General features: G+C 54.3%; 2 protein-coding genes across 2 annotated transcripts; one reads left to right on the forward strand and one right to left on the reverse strand.

Moving 5' to 3' along the window:
• Positions 1–3,326, reverse strand: PG986_009589 (uncharacterized protein; the record flags this gene model as incomplete). The annotated part of the gene is made up of 2 exons (XM_066845811.1): positions 1–864; positions 999–3,326. 2 exons carry the CDS (start codon positions 3,324–3,326, stop codon positions 1–3), a joined length of 3,192 nt encoding a protein of 1,063 aa, XP_066698209.1.
• A 1,696-nt stretch (positions 3,327–5,022) lies between these two features.
• Positions 5,023–7,609, forward strand: PG986_009590 (5-methyltetrahydropteroyltriglutamate-homocysteine methyltransferase; the record flags this gene model as incomplete). Its single annotated transcript, XM_066845812.1, has 3 exons — positions 5,023–5,053; positions 5,300–5,478; positions 5,540–7,609. The coding sequence occupies 3 exons, from the start codon at positions 5,023–5,025 to the stop codon at positions 7,607–7,609; spliced, it is 2,280 nt and encodes a 759-aa protein (XP_066698210.1).
• Positions 7,610–12,472: the final 4,863 nt, after the last annotated feature.

A 12,472-nucleotide genomic window follows, 5' to 3' on the forward strand; every position in this document is an offset into this window, starting at 1 on the left:
CTAAGGATAGATCGTGGCAGGCTTGCTTCCTCCTGACGACTTGGCATCCTCACGCTTCACTCCAACATCCAACACTTTATTTCGCTCCCTGTCTAACAACTCTTCCAGCTCCACCCCAAACTCATGTGTGCTTTTCCGCAAGACCGGTTCTACCTTGGACCGGCCGCTCCGGCCGTTCCACGTCCCGTACTTCACCTGGCCCGGGGTTTCATGCTCGATATTGGACTTGGATCTCCTCACGTTAACCGAGTCATCACTCTTGGAAGACCCTTCATCGTCGTCAAGCATATGCTTAGGGACACAGTCCTCATACGACAAGTGCGATTTAGGTGTTTCGTAATGGGTAGTCACCTCCGAGACTACGCGAGGTGCAGTGCGATGCATTCCCGTTGGTGTGGCCAGTTTTGGCAGTGGCAGTGTCATAGGATGCTCGTTCGCTTCGGGAGTTCCAGCTCGATCACCATGTTGAAACCTGTGGACGTCGTCGGCGAGACGCTGGCCTAGCGGTATCCTTGGACTGCGATTCGGGCTTGGGCGTGGAGTCGGATGGTCATCAGAGAGACGTTTGATATGGTTAATCTGCCGCTCCAGCGCTTCGAGTTCTTTGTACCCGCCAGCCATTGGCAGCAGCTCGAGCTCAGGGTACTCAAGATACCCGCCCGGTCCACCGCGCCGAGCCGACTCCGCGGCAAAATTTGGCGTGGCGCTGAGGTTACCATTGTTGTTGGACATAATCCGCGCTATGCTTTTCCGGATCGCTTTGCCGACCTTGCCCGATAGTGATCCAGTTCGATCCTTCGGCCCGGCCGATGCCACTCGATCCTGGTCCTTGTCCGTTGACCATCTGGCCTCGCCTGTAGAGCTCTATACCACAGCGAAGTCTTTGGGTCGGATGCTATCGTGCTGCTGCGCCGGGCCGTTTCGTGCTGCACGTGTATGCGAGGGCCATCTTGCCCAGGACTTGGGGGAGGCTTTGATGGTTTCAAGGGCAGGTATACCTCAGAGGCGGAGCTCATTCCTCTAGCTTCCAGCCGGGGATTCAGCGGTCTATCCATTGGAGTAGATTGGGGTCTCTCCTCCGTAGACAAGTCTGTATGGGAAGAAGCGTGGAACTTTTCCCGGTCGCGGCGGAGCACTTCGCGCCTGTCAGCCTCGAGCCTTACTGCTCGCTGCCAGACATTCGTAGCACTTTCGGGTATTCCATACTCTCGTTGACCTGACGCTTGTTTGATGGGGTTCCGGGGGGCCAGTGAGGCGTTGGGTCCAGCGGCGGCAGCTTGGCTGGCGTCAAGGGCGGCTGCCACACAGTTCCGGTGGTGGCTGTCCTGGTGCGGGGGAACTGTCCTTGTACGTTTATTCCTGAGCGACTTGGACATCTTTGGAATATGGAGCTTCGAAAGAATCGCTGATTTTGGCTTTGGGGGGATGTCAAATTCCTCCCGAAATTTGCTGACAGTGTGGCTGCCCTGATAACGACCAGCATCTGCCCCGGCGAAGCGCTTGGCCACCGATAATAACTCGACTTCCCTCTGCTTGAAGCTCTCCGTCTCGGACTGTATGGAGGACATAGTTTCGTCTGTAGGACGGCGAAGAGATGTGGTGTTCAAGGCCGTCACAGGATGCAGTCTAGAGGCCTCGTCTAAAGCTGTCTTGTACGAGCTGGTGTCGGATCCTTCATTACTAGTGGCCCGGTCAGAGCTTTGAGGCACTGCGAAAGAGGGTAAGCATACATTATGATAGAAGTCGCAAGGAGAAGCAGGCTTACTTTCTGGCGTGGGGTGAGTTATGTAAATTCCTCGGTACATCACACTGTTTGGAGTCATCGTGACAGGCAGCGGAGATGGTGACCTGGGGTTGCTCGACTGTGTTGTATAGTGGCTGGAAATCGACCTCCGCTGTTGCAGGTATATGCCGAGATCCTCTTTAGAGCTGTGCTCAGTAGTCTCTTGAATTTGCCGTCTGTCTTGAGCAGATAGACGAGGATTTGGTTCTCGACGGCCAACAGAATGCCCAAGGGTGTCCACGTTATCTGGCGCTGGTAAAGACGTATCGTGATCCTGGTGAGTAGGGGACGAGGGGACAACTGGTTTGGTCTCATCGCCAGACTCCGTCATGCCAGTGCTCGGATCCGAAGTAGAACAACGGGGTAGCCCAAGTCCCTGTATCTGGAGCCACATATCGAGAGGAGAATGCCGGCCTATGGTGCTTTGAGTTGAGCCACGCTTTCCCATGTCAAATGTAGTAGCGGCTGTTTCAGTTGCAGGCAAAGTCAAATTGCTTCCATCCCTCGATTTCCGCTCGCTCGTCTCGCGTTCCAGCGCCTTCTCTGCATCGGCATCAGAATCGCTGGATGAACCCTTTACATGGTCTTGAGGTTTCGGGGTGACGGCAGACAGCGATTCGCTGTCTACTTCCTTGATAGGATCCTCAATGGGAAGATTTGATGTCGATTCTATTGACTGTTTTAGGGACCCAACGAGATTGCTGGCGCTGTATGACAGACGCCACGAAGCAATGGAGTTCGAGCTGTAGACACTTGGGAGATTGACGGGCTGCAGTCGAGGCGACGATGGCATCTCTGGCAAAGACCTATACTCTCGTAGCGATTTGTCCTCGTGCGAAGAATGGCGTTTATGCGAGCCTACGTCAGAGAAGCTCCGTCGCCGTCTCGCCCGGGCAATCACTTCGTCAATAGTCAGTGGGTGCTCATGAGCATCGTGAAGCGAAATGTCGTCCGACTTGGCTCCTTCGGGACCAGTAACGCCGAACTCGATACTATCGCGAGGGCCACCTCCCGGGAACTCTTCACTACGGTGTCCAGATGAATCTCGGTAGTCACGTGGAATGGTCTTCTCCTCGACCTCTTGCTCATCCTTGAGTTCTTGCTCGATTCTCTTCTGTCTCAGACGCTTCAGCTCAGCGCGTCGGGCAAGCTCGCCTTCGCTGCATGGGGTATACCTCGAGCCGCTGTTACGTTCCGAGAGCTGGGAGAGCCGTCTGATGAATCTTGCCTTCAGGACCTCCAGGGTGCTCATACTGGAGTTCTTGGTACTCCCTAGTCCGGACCCGCCGTGGCCATCGTCAGATTCCTCGACTTCGAGGCTGCTCAGGTCCACGGTAGACTGTTTCATGGGAGTCCGGATCCGCGAAGGCGCTTCTGAGTGGTTGGCGGCGGCGACGGCTCTGACTCCGTTCGGGATGCCCGAATAGGAGACGTCGGAGGGTTTGGCCTGGGCCGGACGGGCTGGCAGTTCCGGCTCCGGCGTGGAAGCTCGCGGGCTCGAGGGAGGGACTTTGCGACTGCGGCAGCAACAGAGCAGAGACATAGTCCTACCCTGCTCGGCCCAAAGAAAAACGATGTAAGTCGAGGGGATAAGCTTTACAAGCTAGTCATGGATCTCCAAGAAGACTCGACACACTTGGGACGAAGCGAAGCTCAATGGGTTGCGGCAATGCATAGACTTCCCAGTCAATAGCTGGGTATATTGGTCGTCGTGCAGCCATTTCCAAATGATCTCTGTCGCACCTACGCATTGCCTACCTTCTCAGGGAAGGCGTGAGGAAAGTCCAAACCATCCACAGTTTCCTTAGCACGTCCATACCAAGGCTGCGAGTCATATTCGCCAGTGGCAGTCCAAGAGGTAATGCCATCGCGCCTCTAGATACAACCTTATCCATTCGGTTATCCTAACGTTGGTGTTCTGTCACATAAGCAGGTGACTACTTAAAACTTTTCCACTTTGATGTACACCAAGCTGTCGGGTCACATTGACTTCCTTCCTCCCGAGAACCTGAGGTTCACATAACCTCGCCTTAGCGACGAAGTTCACGAGGGATCTCTTTGTATTCTAAGCGATGGCGACATACTGCATATATCTCACCACGTGGTCAATCCGATACAACAAAATTGCTTGATTGGGGCAATGAAGCTCAACATCGAATAACAGAGCTACACGATGAGGTTTCGGATGGGCCGGGCTAGTATGCATGTAGCCAATGAACGAATGCGTTATGGCACGAGGGTTACGCCTCTCAACCCCCTTCCTTCATGTGCATACATGGGGTAGGTAGTACGTGCTTTTATTCTCTCAACCGTATTCGTTTCGTAGATTCAACCAATTGCGCGCAATGCAAGCTTCCGAGACAAAACGAACAGTGTATCTGTATAGTCGAAGTCTCTTCTGGGCTTGTAGGGGGGGCTAATGATTGGCCCTTACGCAAGTGATCGTCGTTCTTGGTGGAGGATGGCATCATCACGCAACTGCAATAGTGTCCGAAAACTCGGCGTCACTAGATGGCTGGGAAACTGACATTGTAGATGGGTACATCTGCTCAACCTGCTGGATTCGCCATCCCTTTGGTTTCTAGGCAACCTGCAGGCTCCAGCCATCCAACAAAGGGTCCCGGACACCGGGATCATCCGGTGGTAGGGCGGTGTATGGGTATTCCCCAAGTATCTCTGAAGTCCACCGACTCCGATGCCGCAGAAACGACAAGGAGCTAGTCTAAGTAATGTCAGACGGCGTGCTTTTTTTTTTATCGGCGACTTTCTATTGGGACGAAAATTCCAGTGTCGCTGTCGGGGTTTTTCTTTTGACGGATGACGGTATGCCTGGCAGCATGGCGAAAGCAATTGGCAATGGTTTGACTCGATATTGGATTAGAAAAATAACTAGAGCGGTTCACGAGATTGAATGCAATACTCCAATTGCAAATGCACCGATCTCCTACAAGAGCCTCAGGGTCCAGATCAGTGCGTGTCCAGGCCTTCGAGTGGCCAAAGTGCCTTGTGCTAGGTGCCTACTAACGAGCACAGTACATCTGGAGGAGGGGCACAAAAGTGAGGGGCCAAGGGCGCTAGTGGAAAAACTACCCCGCCTGTAGAGCTGGTTGCTGAGTGCTCACCCCTACATAAGCTTCGAGCCCGACGACCCTTTCCCACGACTTTTTTCATCTTCTTCTCTGTCCAAACCACAACACCACGAATCTCTCCCACAGAAGAAGAGAATAACTATCGTCAAGATGGTTCAATCAAGCGTCCTCGGTTTCCCCCGTTTTGGCCCAGCCAGACAATGCAAGTATTCCCTACCCGTTCCCGTTGCCCCCCCCCGCCCCCCCGTTGCCTCTATCACGATCGTTATTGTTGTCTCGATATCTTGGACTTCAAACCGTTCATCCTACAACAAATAATTGGGCTCAACTGTACACACTGGGGACCAACGCGGTTATTACTGCTGTAGCCAACGTTAACTCCATTGACATGATCAATATTGAGAACCAATGCTAACTTCTTGAAAAGTGAAGAAGGCCACGGAGGCGTACTGGGCTGGCAAGATCTCTCAGGATGAGCTCCTCGCCCAGGCCAAGGAGCTCCGAGTGAACCACTGGAACATCCAGAAGGATGCTAAGGTCGACATCATCCCCAGCAACGACTTCGCCCTGTACGACCATGTCCTGGCTCAGATCCAAGACTTCGGTGTGAGTCCACTACCTTATATCCCACCACCCTACAACATCATGCTAACGCGATGGTCAATAGGCTGTCCCTGAGCGATACACCACCTCCAACCTCAACCCCGTCGATGAGTACTTTGCTATGGGCCGTGGCCACCAGAAGGATGGCGTCGATGTCCCCAGTTTGGAGATGGTGAAGTGGTTCGATTCGAACTACCACTACGTCAAGCCCACACTTCAAGACAACCAGACCTTCAAGCTGGTCTCCAACCCCAAGGCGGTTGTTGAGTTCAAGGAGGCCAAGGAGATCGGCATCATCACTCGACCTGTCCTGGTCGGCCCCGTCACATTCCTTCACTTGGCCAAGGCCGACCGTGGCCAGAGCGTCGACCCCATTGACCTTCTGGAGAAGCTCTTGCCTGTCTACGAGGAGCTCCTGACCCAGCTGAAGGAAGCTGGTGCCGAGTCTGTCCAGATCGATGAGGCTTCCCTCGTCTTCGACCTTCCCTCCAAGGTGAAGGCCGCTTTCAAGCCCACATATGAAAAGTTTGCCAGCCTGGGCGACAAGATCCCCAACCTTGTCTTCACTACATACTTCGGTGATATCGTCCACAACCTTGAGGCCGTCCCCAAGGATATCTATGCTGTCCACATTGACCTTGTTCGCAACCCCGAGCAACTCGAGGCCGTCATTGGCGCTCTTGGTCCCAAGACCATCCTCTCCGCAGGTGTTGTCGATGGCCGAAACATCTGGAAGACAAACTACAAGCGCGCTATCGAGACCGTCGAGACCGCTATTCAGAAGCTTGGCAAGGAGCGTGTCATCGTTGCCACTTCCAGCTCTCTCCTCCACACCCCTCACACTCTGGCCAGCGAGGAGAAGCTGGACCCTGAGATTGCCGACTGGTTCGCCTTCGCTTGCGAGAAGGTCCACGAGGTCGCCACCATTGCCGAGGCTGTCACCAAGGGCCCCAAGGAGGTCCAAGAGAAGCTTGAGGCCAACGCTAAATCCATGCAGGCTCGTGCCACATCTAAGCGAACCAACAACCCCCAGGTTAAGGAACGCCAGTCTAAGATCGCCGAGGCCGACTACAACCGCAAGTCGGAGTTCTCTGTCAGAATTGCCCAGCAGCAGAAGAAGCTTAACCTTCCTCTCTTCCCTACCACCACCATCGGCTCTTTCCCTCAGACCAAGGAGATCCGTCTTCAGCGCAACAAGTTCACCAAGGGTGAAATCACTGAGGCTCAATACGACAAGTTCATTGAGCAGGAGATCGACATGAACGTCAAGATCCAGGATGAGCTTGACCTGGATGTCTACGTCCACGGTGAGCCCGAGCGTAACGACATGGTTCAGTACTTCGGCGAGCGTCTCGACGGTTATACCTTCACCACCCATGCCTGGGTGCAGAGCTACGGCTCTCGCTGTGTGCGGCCCCCGATCATCGTCGGTGATATTTCCCGCCCCGCCCCTATGACCGTCAAGGAGTCCAAGTACGCCGTCTCTGTCTCCAAGAAGCCCATGAAGGGCATGTTGACTGGGCCCGTCACTTGCTTGCGATGGTCTTTCCCTCGTGACGATGTCCACCAGTCTGTTCAGGCTGAGCAGCTGGCTCTGGCCCTTCGCGACGAGGTTGTCGACCTCGAGAAGGCTGGCGTTGATGTTATCCAGGTCGACGAGCCTGCTCTTCGTGAGGGTCTCCCTCTCCGCGCCGGCAAGGAGCGTGAGGCTTACCTTGACTGGGCTGTCAAGGCCTTCCGCCTCTCTACCGTCGGTGTCGAGGACTCGACTCAGATCCACTCCCACTTCTGTTACTCCGAGTTCCAGGACTTCTTCCACGCCATCGCTGCTCTTGACGCCGATGTCCTGTCCATTGAGAACAGCAAGTCTGACGCTAAGCTGCTCGGCGTCTTCGTCGACTCCGCTTACCCCCGTCACATCGGACCGGGTGTCTACGACATCCACTCTCCTCGTATTCCCAGCGAGCAGGAGATCAAGGACCGCATCGAGGAGATGCTGCAGTACCTCAAGCCTGAGCAGCTGTGGATCGACCCTGACTGTGGTCTCAAGACCCGTCAGTGGAAGGAGACCAAGGAGGCCTTGGTCAACATGGTCAACGCGGCCAAGTTCTTCCGCGCCAAGTACGCCAAATAAATGTATACATCACGCAAGTGATGAGGGGAGCCAGGTAGGCTTCCTACCTGGCGCGCAATCGAGCGGTTGATTTTCTTTTGCCATTTCTGTGGAACATGCATCGGCGCCTGCGGGCCCCGGGCATCTGTTTCGATCTCAACATCGGCGTTATTCGAATTGGTTTCTACAGTGGAATCATTACCACCAAAAAGTTCTACAGGATCACGGCAAAGGGTTACGGGGAGCATTCAACAATGTGAGCATCTAAAGGAAAGGGAAAGATACCAGGAGGTCCCTCAACGGGTACCCAGGAAAGCATGGCGTTTAGTGAGATTGATTCTTCTTTTGAGAAAGAAGCGACATGATTGTCGTCAATGTAGATTACGTAGCTGCCCCCTTCAACCGGGCAACGAGAAATAATATCCAGTGGATGAATACGCTTTTTGAGTCAATTTGCTGTGATATTGCATGCACTTCGTGAGTGACCTGTCGTTCGCTTAAAGTCGTATAACCCAATCTCCGGATCGGATATAATGCTAGCAGATCGATCTGTTGATTCTGATCATGATGTTTGGCGTATCCCCAAGACCCCATTCCGTGGTTTGCATTGAAAATAGAAGATTGGGCATGGAACTTTGCTCCATTTTCGATACTTCAAACTTAAAGTAAGTGGCGCTGGCACAATTTTGCGACCATGATTTGTTAAGCCTCCAGGATGCCACCTTTACCATAGTACATATGCTGCATAGCAAGACGATGGATGACATTGACCCCGAACTGAACCGGCGGCGGCGGCTGGGCCAAAAGTGTCTTTGAGACGATGCCGGCTCAATCAGTCTGCGACAGATTTAGACATGGGGGCCCTGGCTGGTCGATAGGAAGAGAAATTGATAGATTTGGAGGGCAGGCCGGCCGAGCTACTGGCGGACAGCCGAGAGCGCCGGGAGGGTTAGCGGCCAGATGAAACTCACGAGGGCCCCTTTTTTGCCTTGGACTGGGGGGTTTGGGCGACGGAGAAACCCCCCAGGTTGCCAGACTGCCAGGCGGTTTTTGTTGCCCAGCTTGCCATGCAGGTCTGTCCATCCACCCATGAGCTTGGAGGGGGGTTTCAATGGATGGTCTGGAACGAGCAGCAGTTTGCATGATTTCGGATCGGACGACAGATTGGAAAAAAGTGACAGCAAGGCTCCAGCATGGACCAGACTCTTGCCTCGGAGCTGGCAGAACCGTTGCAGGCTTGCAGCACAGAGCAAGTTTTTTGGGATGACAGTAAGTCAAGTGTCGGGCCATCCGACCGATGAACCCAGCAGACGGGTAGGCAAAATCTGACAGATTGTTTTAGCGGGCGCCAAGGTGTGGCTCTCTCTCACTCTGCGTCCTCTGGAGTCTGGTCATTGTGAGGTTTCGTCGCAACGCAACGCGATGCGATGCGACAGGGCATTGCGAAACGAATCTGGGATGCCTATTTCCAGATCGTGCTCGATATATGACGAATCTCGAAACCCAGTGGGCATTCACTCAGTCACTCATCTTGGTCGATCAATGTTCGAGAAGGAGGTCTGTTGCTGGGCGCCCCCTCCCAACAGAACCAGAACAAGTCATCTCGCCTGTGCTGTTGTTGTGGGTAATCTCGCCTTCCATTCAGCAAATTGCCTCGGCAGCGCTGGGACGGAGATGAAGAAGAAGTGGGATCATGGCTGGGCGGTGCTCTTCTGCACCCATTTCCTTTTCTGTGTTCGAGGATGCAAGGGCAATCAATGATCTACCCGCCCGCCTCTCAACTCTATCGTACGCAAGCCGCCTGTATTAAGTGGGTGGAAGAGAGGGAAAAGGCAGATTACAGGCACACTCGCGCACGCAATTGCAGGACCTGGTTGGGGACCTGGGCAGCAGATCTGGGGGGTGCTTGGCTGCTGCTGGAGGCTTCTGAGGGGAAAACACGTCCATTTTCCTGCTGATCACGTCTCGAATCCGGAACCGCAATGCCGGCCTTTACCCTGTGGGCGTTCGTGGTTTGCCATTCAGGGGTCAGCCGTTGGCCTTTCCGCAAGCCGGCGGCAGAGTCCGGTGCCAACTTCCTTTTCACCTTCTGCCTAGCCAAGGCCACAAGAGGAAGCCCCGTTTCCCTAGCTCGCTGGAGTATTAGTAGTGTCATGGCCCATGTGCCATGGGAGCTCGCTTTAGTCCTCCGTTAGCAGCATCTACCCGCAGTACAGTACTACTAGACAGCATCTGGCGGGATCGCAGGATTGGATGCTAATGTCCTTTTTTTTTTCGTGCGAAGTGGCGGTGGTGCTAAGGCAAGTGCCTTGAGCAAGCGGCAAGGGCAGCAGGGCAGGCGGCAGGGCGGGCAGTGGAGCGATCGTACCTGTCACCGACCGCTCCTTGCGACCGTTTTCTCTAAAAGTTTCAAGGAGAGACAGTGGCGTTCGGCACGCAAAGCCAGCGGTTCGGCCATCCAGACGCCCACACGCCCTGCCTCTCAGCTGGAAGATTGTTGTGTGACAACCCCTGGCCTGACGTGATCTATTCTTGTAGGTATGTAGCACGTTAAAAACGTGGGAAGCTTCTTCGATTACATGCTCCTCCGTCCCATGCTGCTTGCTGATTTGATGTTGTGAGGTGGACACTCCCAATCAATCCTATAAACACCCAACCCAGAACCCAGGCCTGGCAACTGGCAACTGGCACCTGGCACATGGGGCTTTCCGAAAATCGAATCGCGACCGCCGTCCAAGCCAACCCTTCTTCTCGACCGACACATTTCCGCGTCGGTTCCACGGTTGACCTCCCTGCAAAGCATGTCCACCTGAAAACCCAATCTAACAAGACATGAGATGGAGCGAGGTTTCGTCCCATTTCGTTCGAGAACGTTCGCTTCGTTGGCGGGCGGCGGCGGTCAAGGGCCCCGTCTCGGTTCTCTGTTCTCTAGTAGGCCACCGTATCAACGCAGTAAAACGCGGCGACATGCTTGCAGGCCGACTGCTTGCTATGCGTTGGAATCTGCATGTTTGTGTGACGGCATGGAATTAGAAATGACGACAGCCTGCTTCTCCTTTCGCAGGTGACGGTGACTGGGTGACTAATAATACGGGCGAGCGTCGCAGCAGGCGCGCGCTGTTCTTTTCTTGGTTTCACAATTTCCCGGCGTACTTATTACAGTAGCAACCATTTCGCAGCGATCCTTCCTTGAGTCTTGACTGGCGCGCTCGGAAGGTCATCTAAAAAGGGATCTCAAGTGCTAAGCAGCTAAGCAGCTTGGGCAGGCAGGATTGGCCCGAAAATGTCGGTACTTGTACAACTCGGTCATCTTGGGCAAATGGGCAGATCCATGAAGCGGGGACGTTGATTGGGCAAGCGCGTGGTACAGCCCAGTTCAATTACTCGGGCGGCCGTACTGGTACAGCGTCCTGCTTACTCGCGACGATAATACAATAAGCCGTCCAATGACTTGGGGGCGTCCAGGCAGATGTATGATGACGGCCAGATCTATACGGGCCAATAATAAGATGACAAAACAATATTAGGTAGGTAGGTAGGTAGGTAGGTAGGTAGGTAGGTAGGTAGGTCGTCGGGAAATGAACGCACAACCCGACAAGTTGTTGATTGATGACCTCCAAAACGGAAAGTTTCAGGCCAGTGGCCAGGCATTGATTGGCATTGGTGCGTTCTCCGGTATCAACAAACGAGAACAACACACCAGCTTCTTCCCAGTTGACCGTCGCCAAAACAGGACGGTCGGTCGGTCGGCATCACAAGGGGATCGACAGCAGGATATCCTGCAGCGGCTAATTCCAAGCGATCGATCGAAACCTGATGGACATGGTGTCTTATTTATTTTGATTGACCCTCTCTCTTTTTGAGTTCGATAGCAGCCAAGTCCCTCCCTGCCAGAACCGACGAGCGCTCAGATTGCTGGCGCGCAGTTGGCCCTGACCGAGACGCAGATTCTGGTGTTGTGTATTTTTAACGTTCAGACGTAATAACGGAACGATATTTGTACGCCAAACCGAAAAAACGACCGACTGAATGCTGACGGGCGTTGCGGCCATGATTTTTGCGCGCACGCACACCCATTCCGTCGCGACTCGCTTATGTGGGTGTCGTATTCCTATTGGCCCGTCGGGTTTTCAGGTGTCTCACGATCTTTGCTGTACCTGCATTGGTTTGGACAGGGTTCCGGCGCACTCAGGGGCTTCTTCTTCTTCTTCTTCTGCTTCTTCCTCGTCGCTCTGCCCAGCCTGCTCCCCGAGGGAGGACAGCGCCCCCTCACGCCCATGTCCAGGCAGTACATACCCAGGCCCCCCCCGTCCACGGCCTTTTCGCTCGATTATCCTTGTTAGGCATCCGGCCTAGAATGCTGGCACCCTGGTCCATGTTCGTCCTGGGCTGGTGTTTTTCGTATGGCCCTGACGGTGGAGTCAATGCCAGGTCCTTAATGGACCAAGCCCATTCCGCTTCAAGTGGGGAGGGCGGTGTTTCCAATGCCAAGGACCTATCGCATGCCTGCTGTGGTTACTTGTGGTGTGTGCTTCTCTGTCTGTGTGGTGTGTGATGGTGCTAGCGGCAGTGGCATGGGTGTTTGGGTAGCGTCGTGGGAGGGTCCTTGGGTTGCCGCCCAGGGCGAGAGAGGGCGGGCGAGGGCGAGGGCGAGGGCGAGAGCAAGAGAGGTAGAGGTCGCTCTCAACACCAAAGTAAAAAGGGCCGCCGTCCGCACCACTCGGTTCGTGATCTTCCTTCCTTCCTCACCTCAGGTGTCTTTACTCTCTTTTCCCCGAGTCTATCTCCAGTCCCTCTTTTCAGAAAACAAGCCGTCGTCCTCTGCGCTTAGTTCAGAGATTCCATTTCTATTCCAACACTACACACGTTGCCCTGCTCTCCCCG

This window comes from Apiospora aurea (assembly GCF_038362705.1).
Source record: "Apiospora aurea strain CBS 24483 chromosome Unknown utg000006l_segment0_segment0, whole genome shotgun sequence".
Taxonomy (NCBI): Eukaryota; Fungi; Ascomycota; class Sordariomycetes; order Amphisphaeriales; family Apiosporaceae; genus Apiospora; species Apiospora aurea.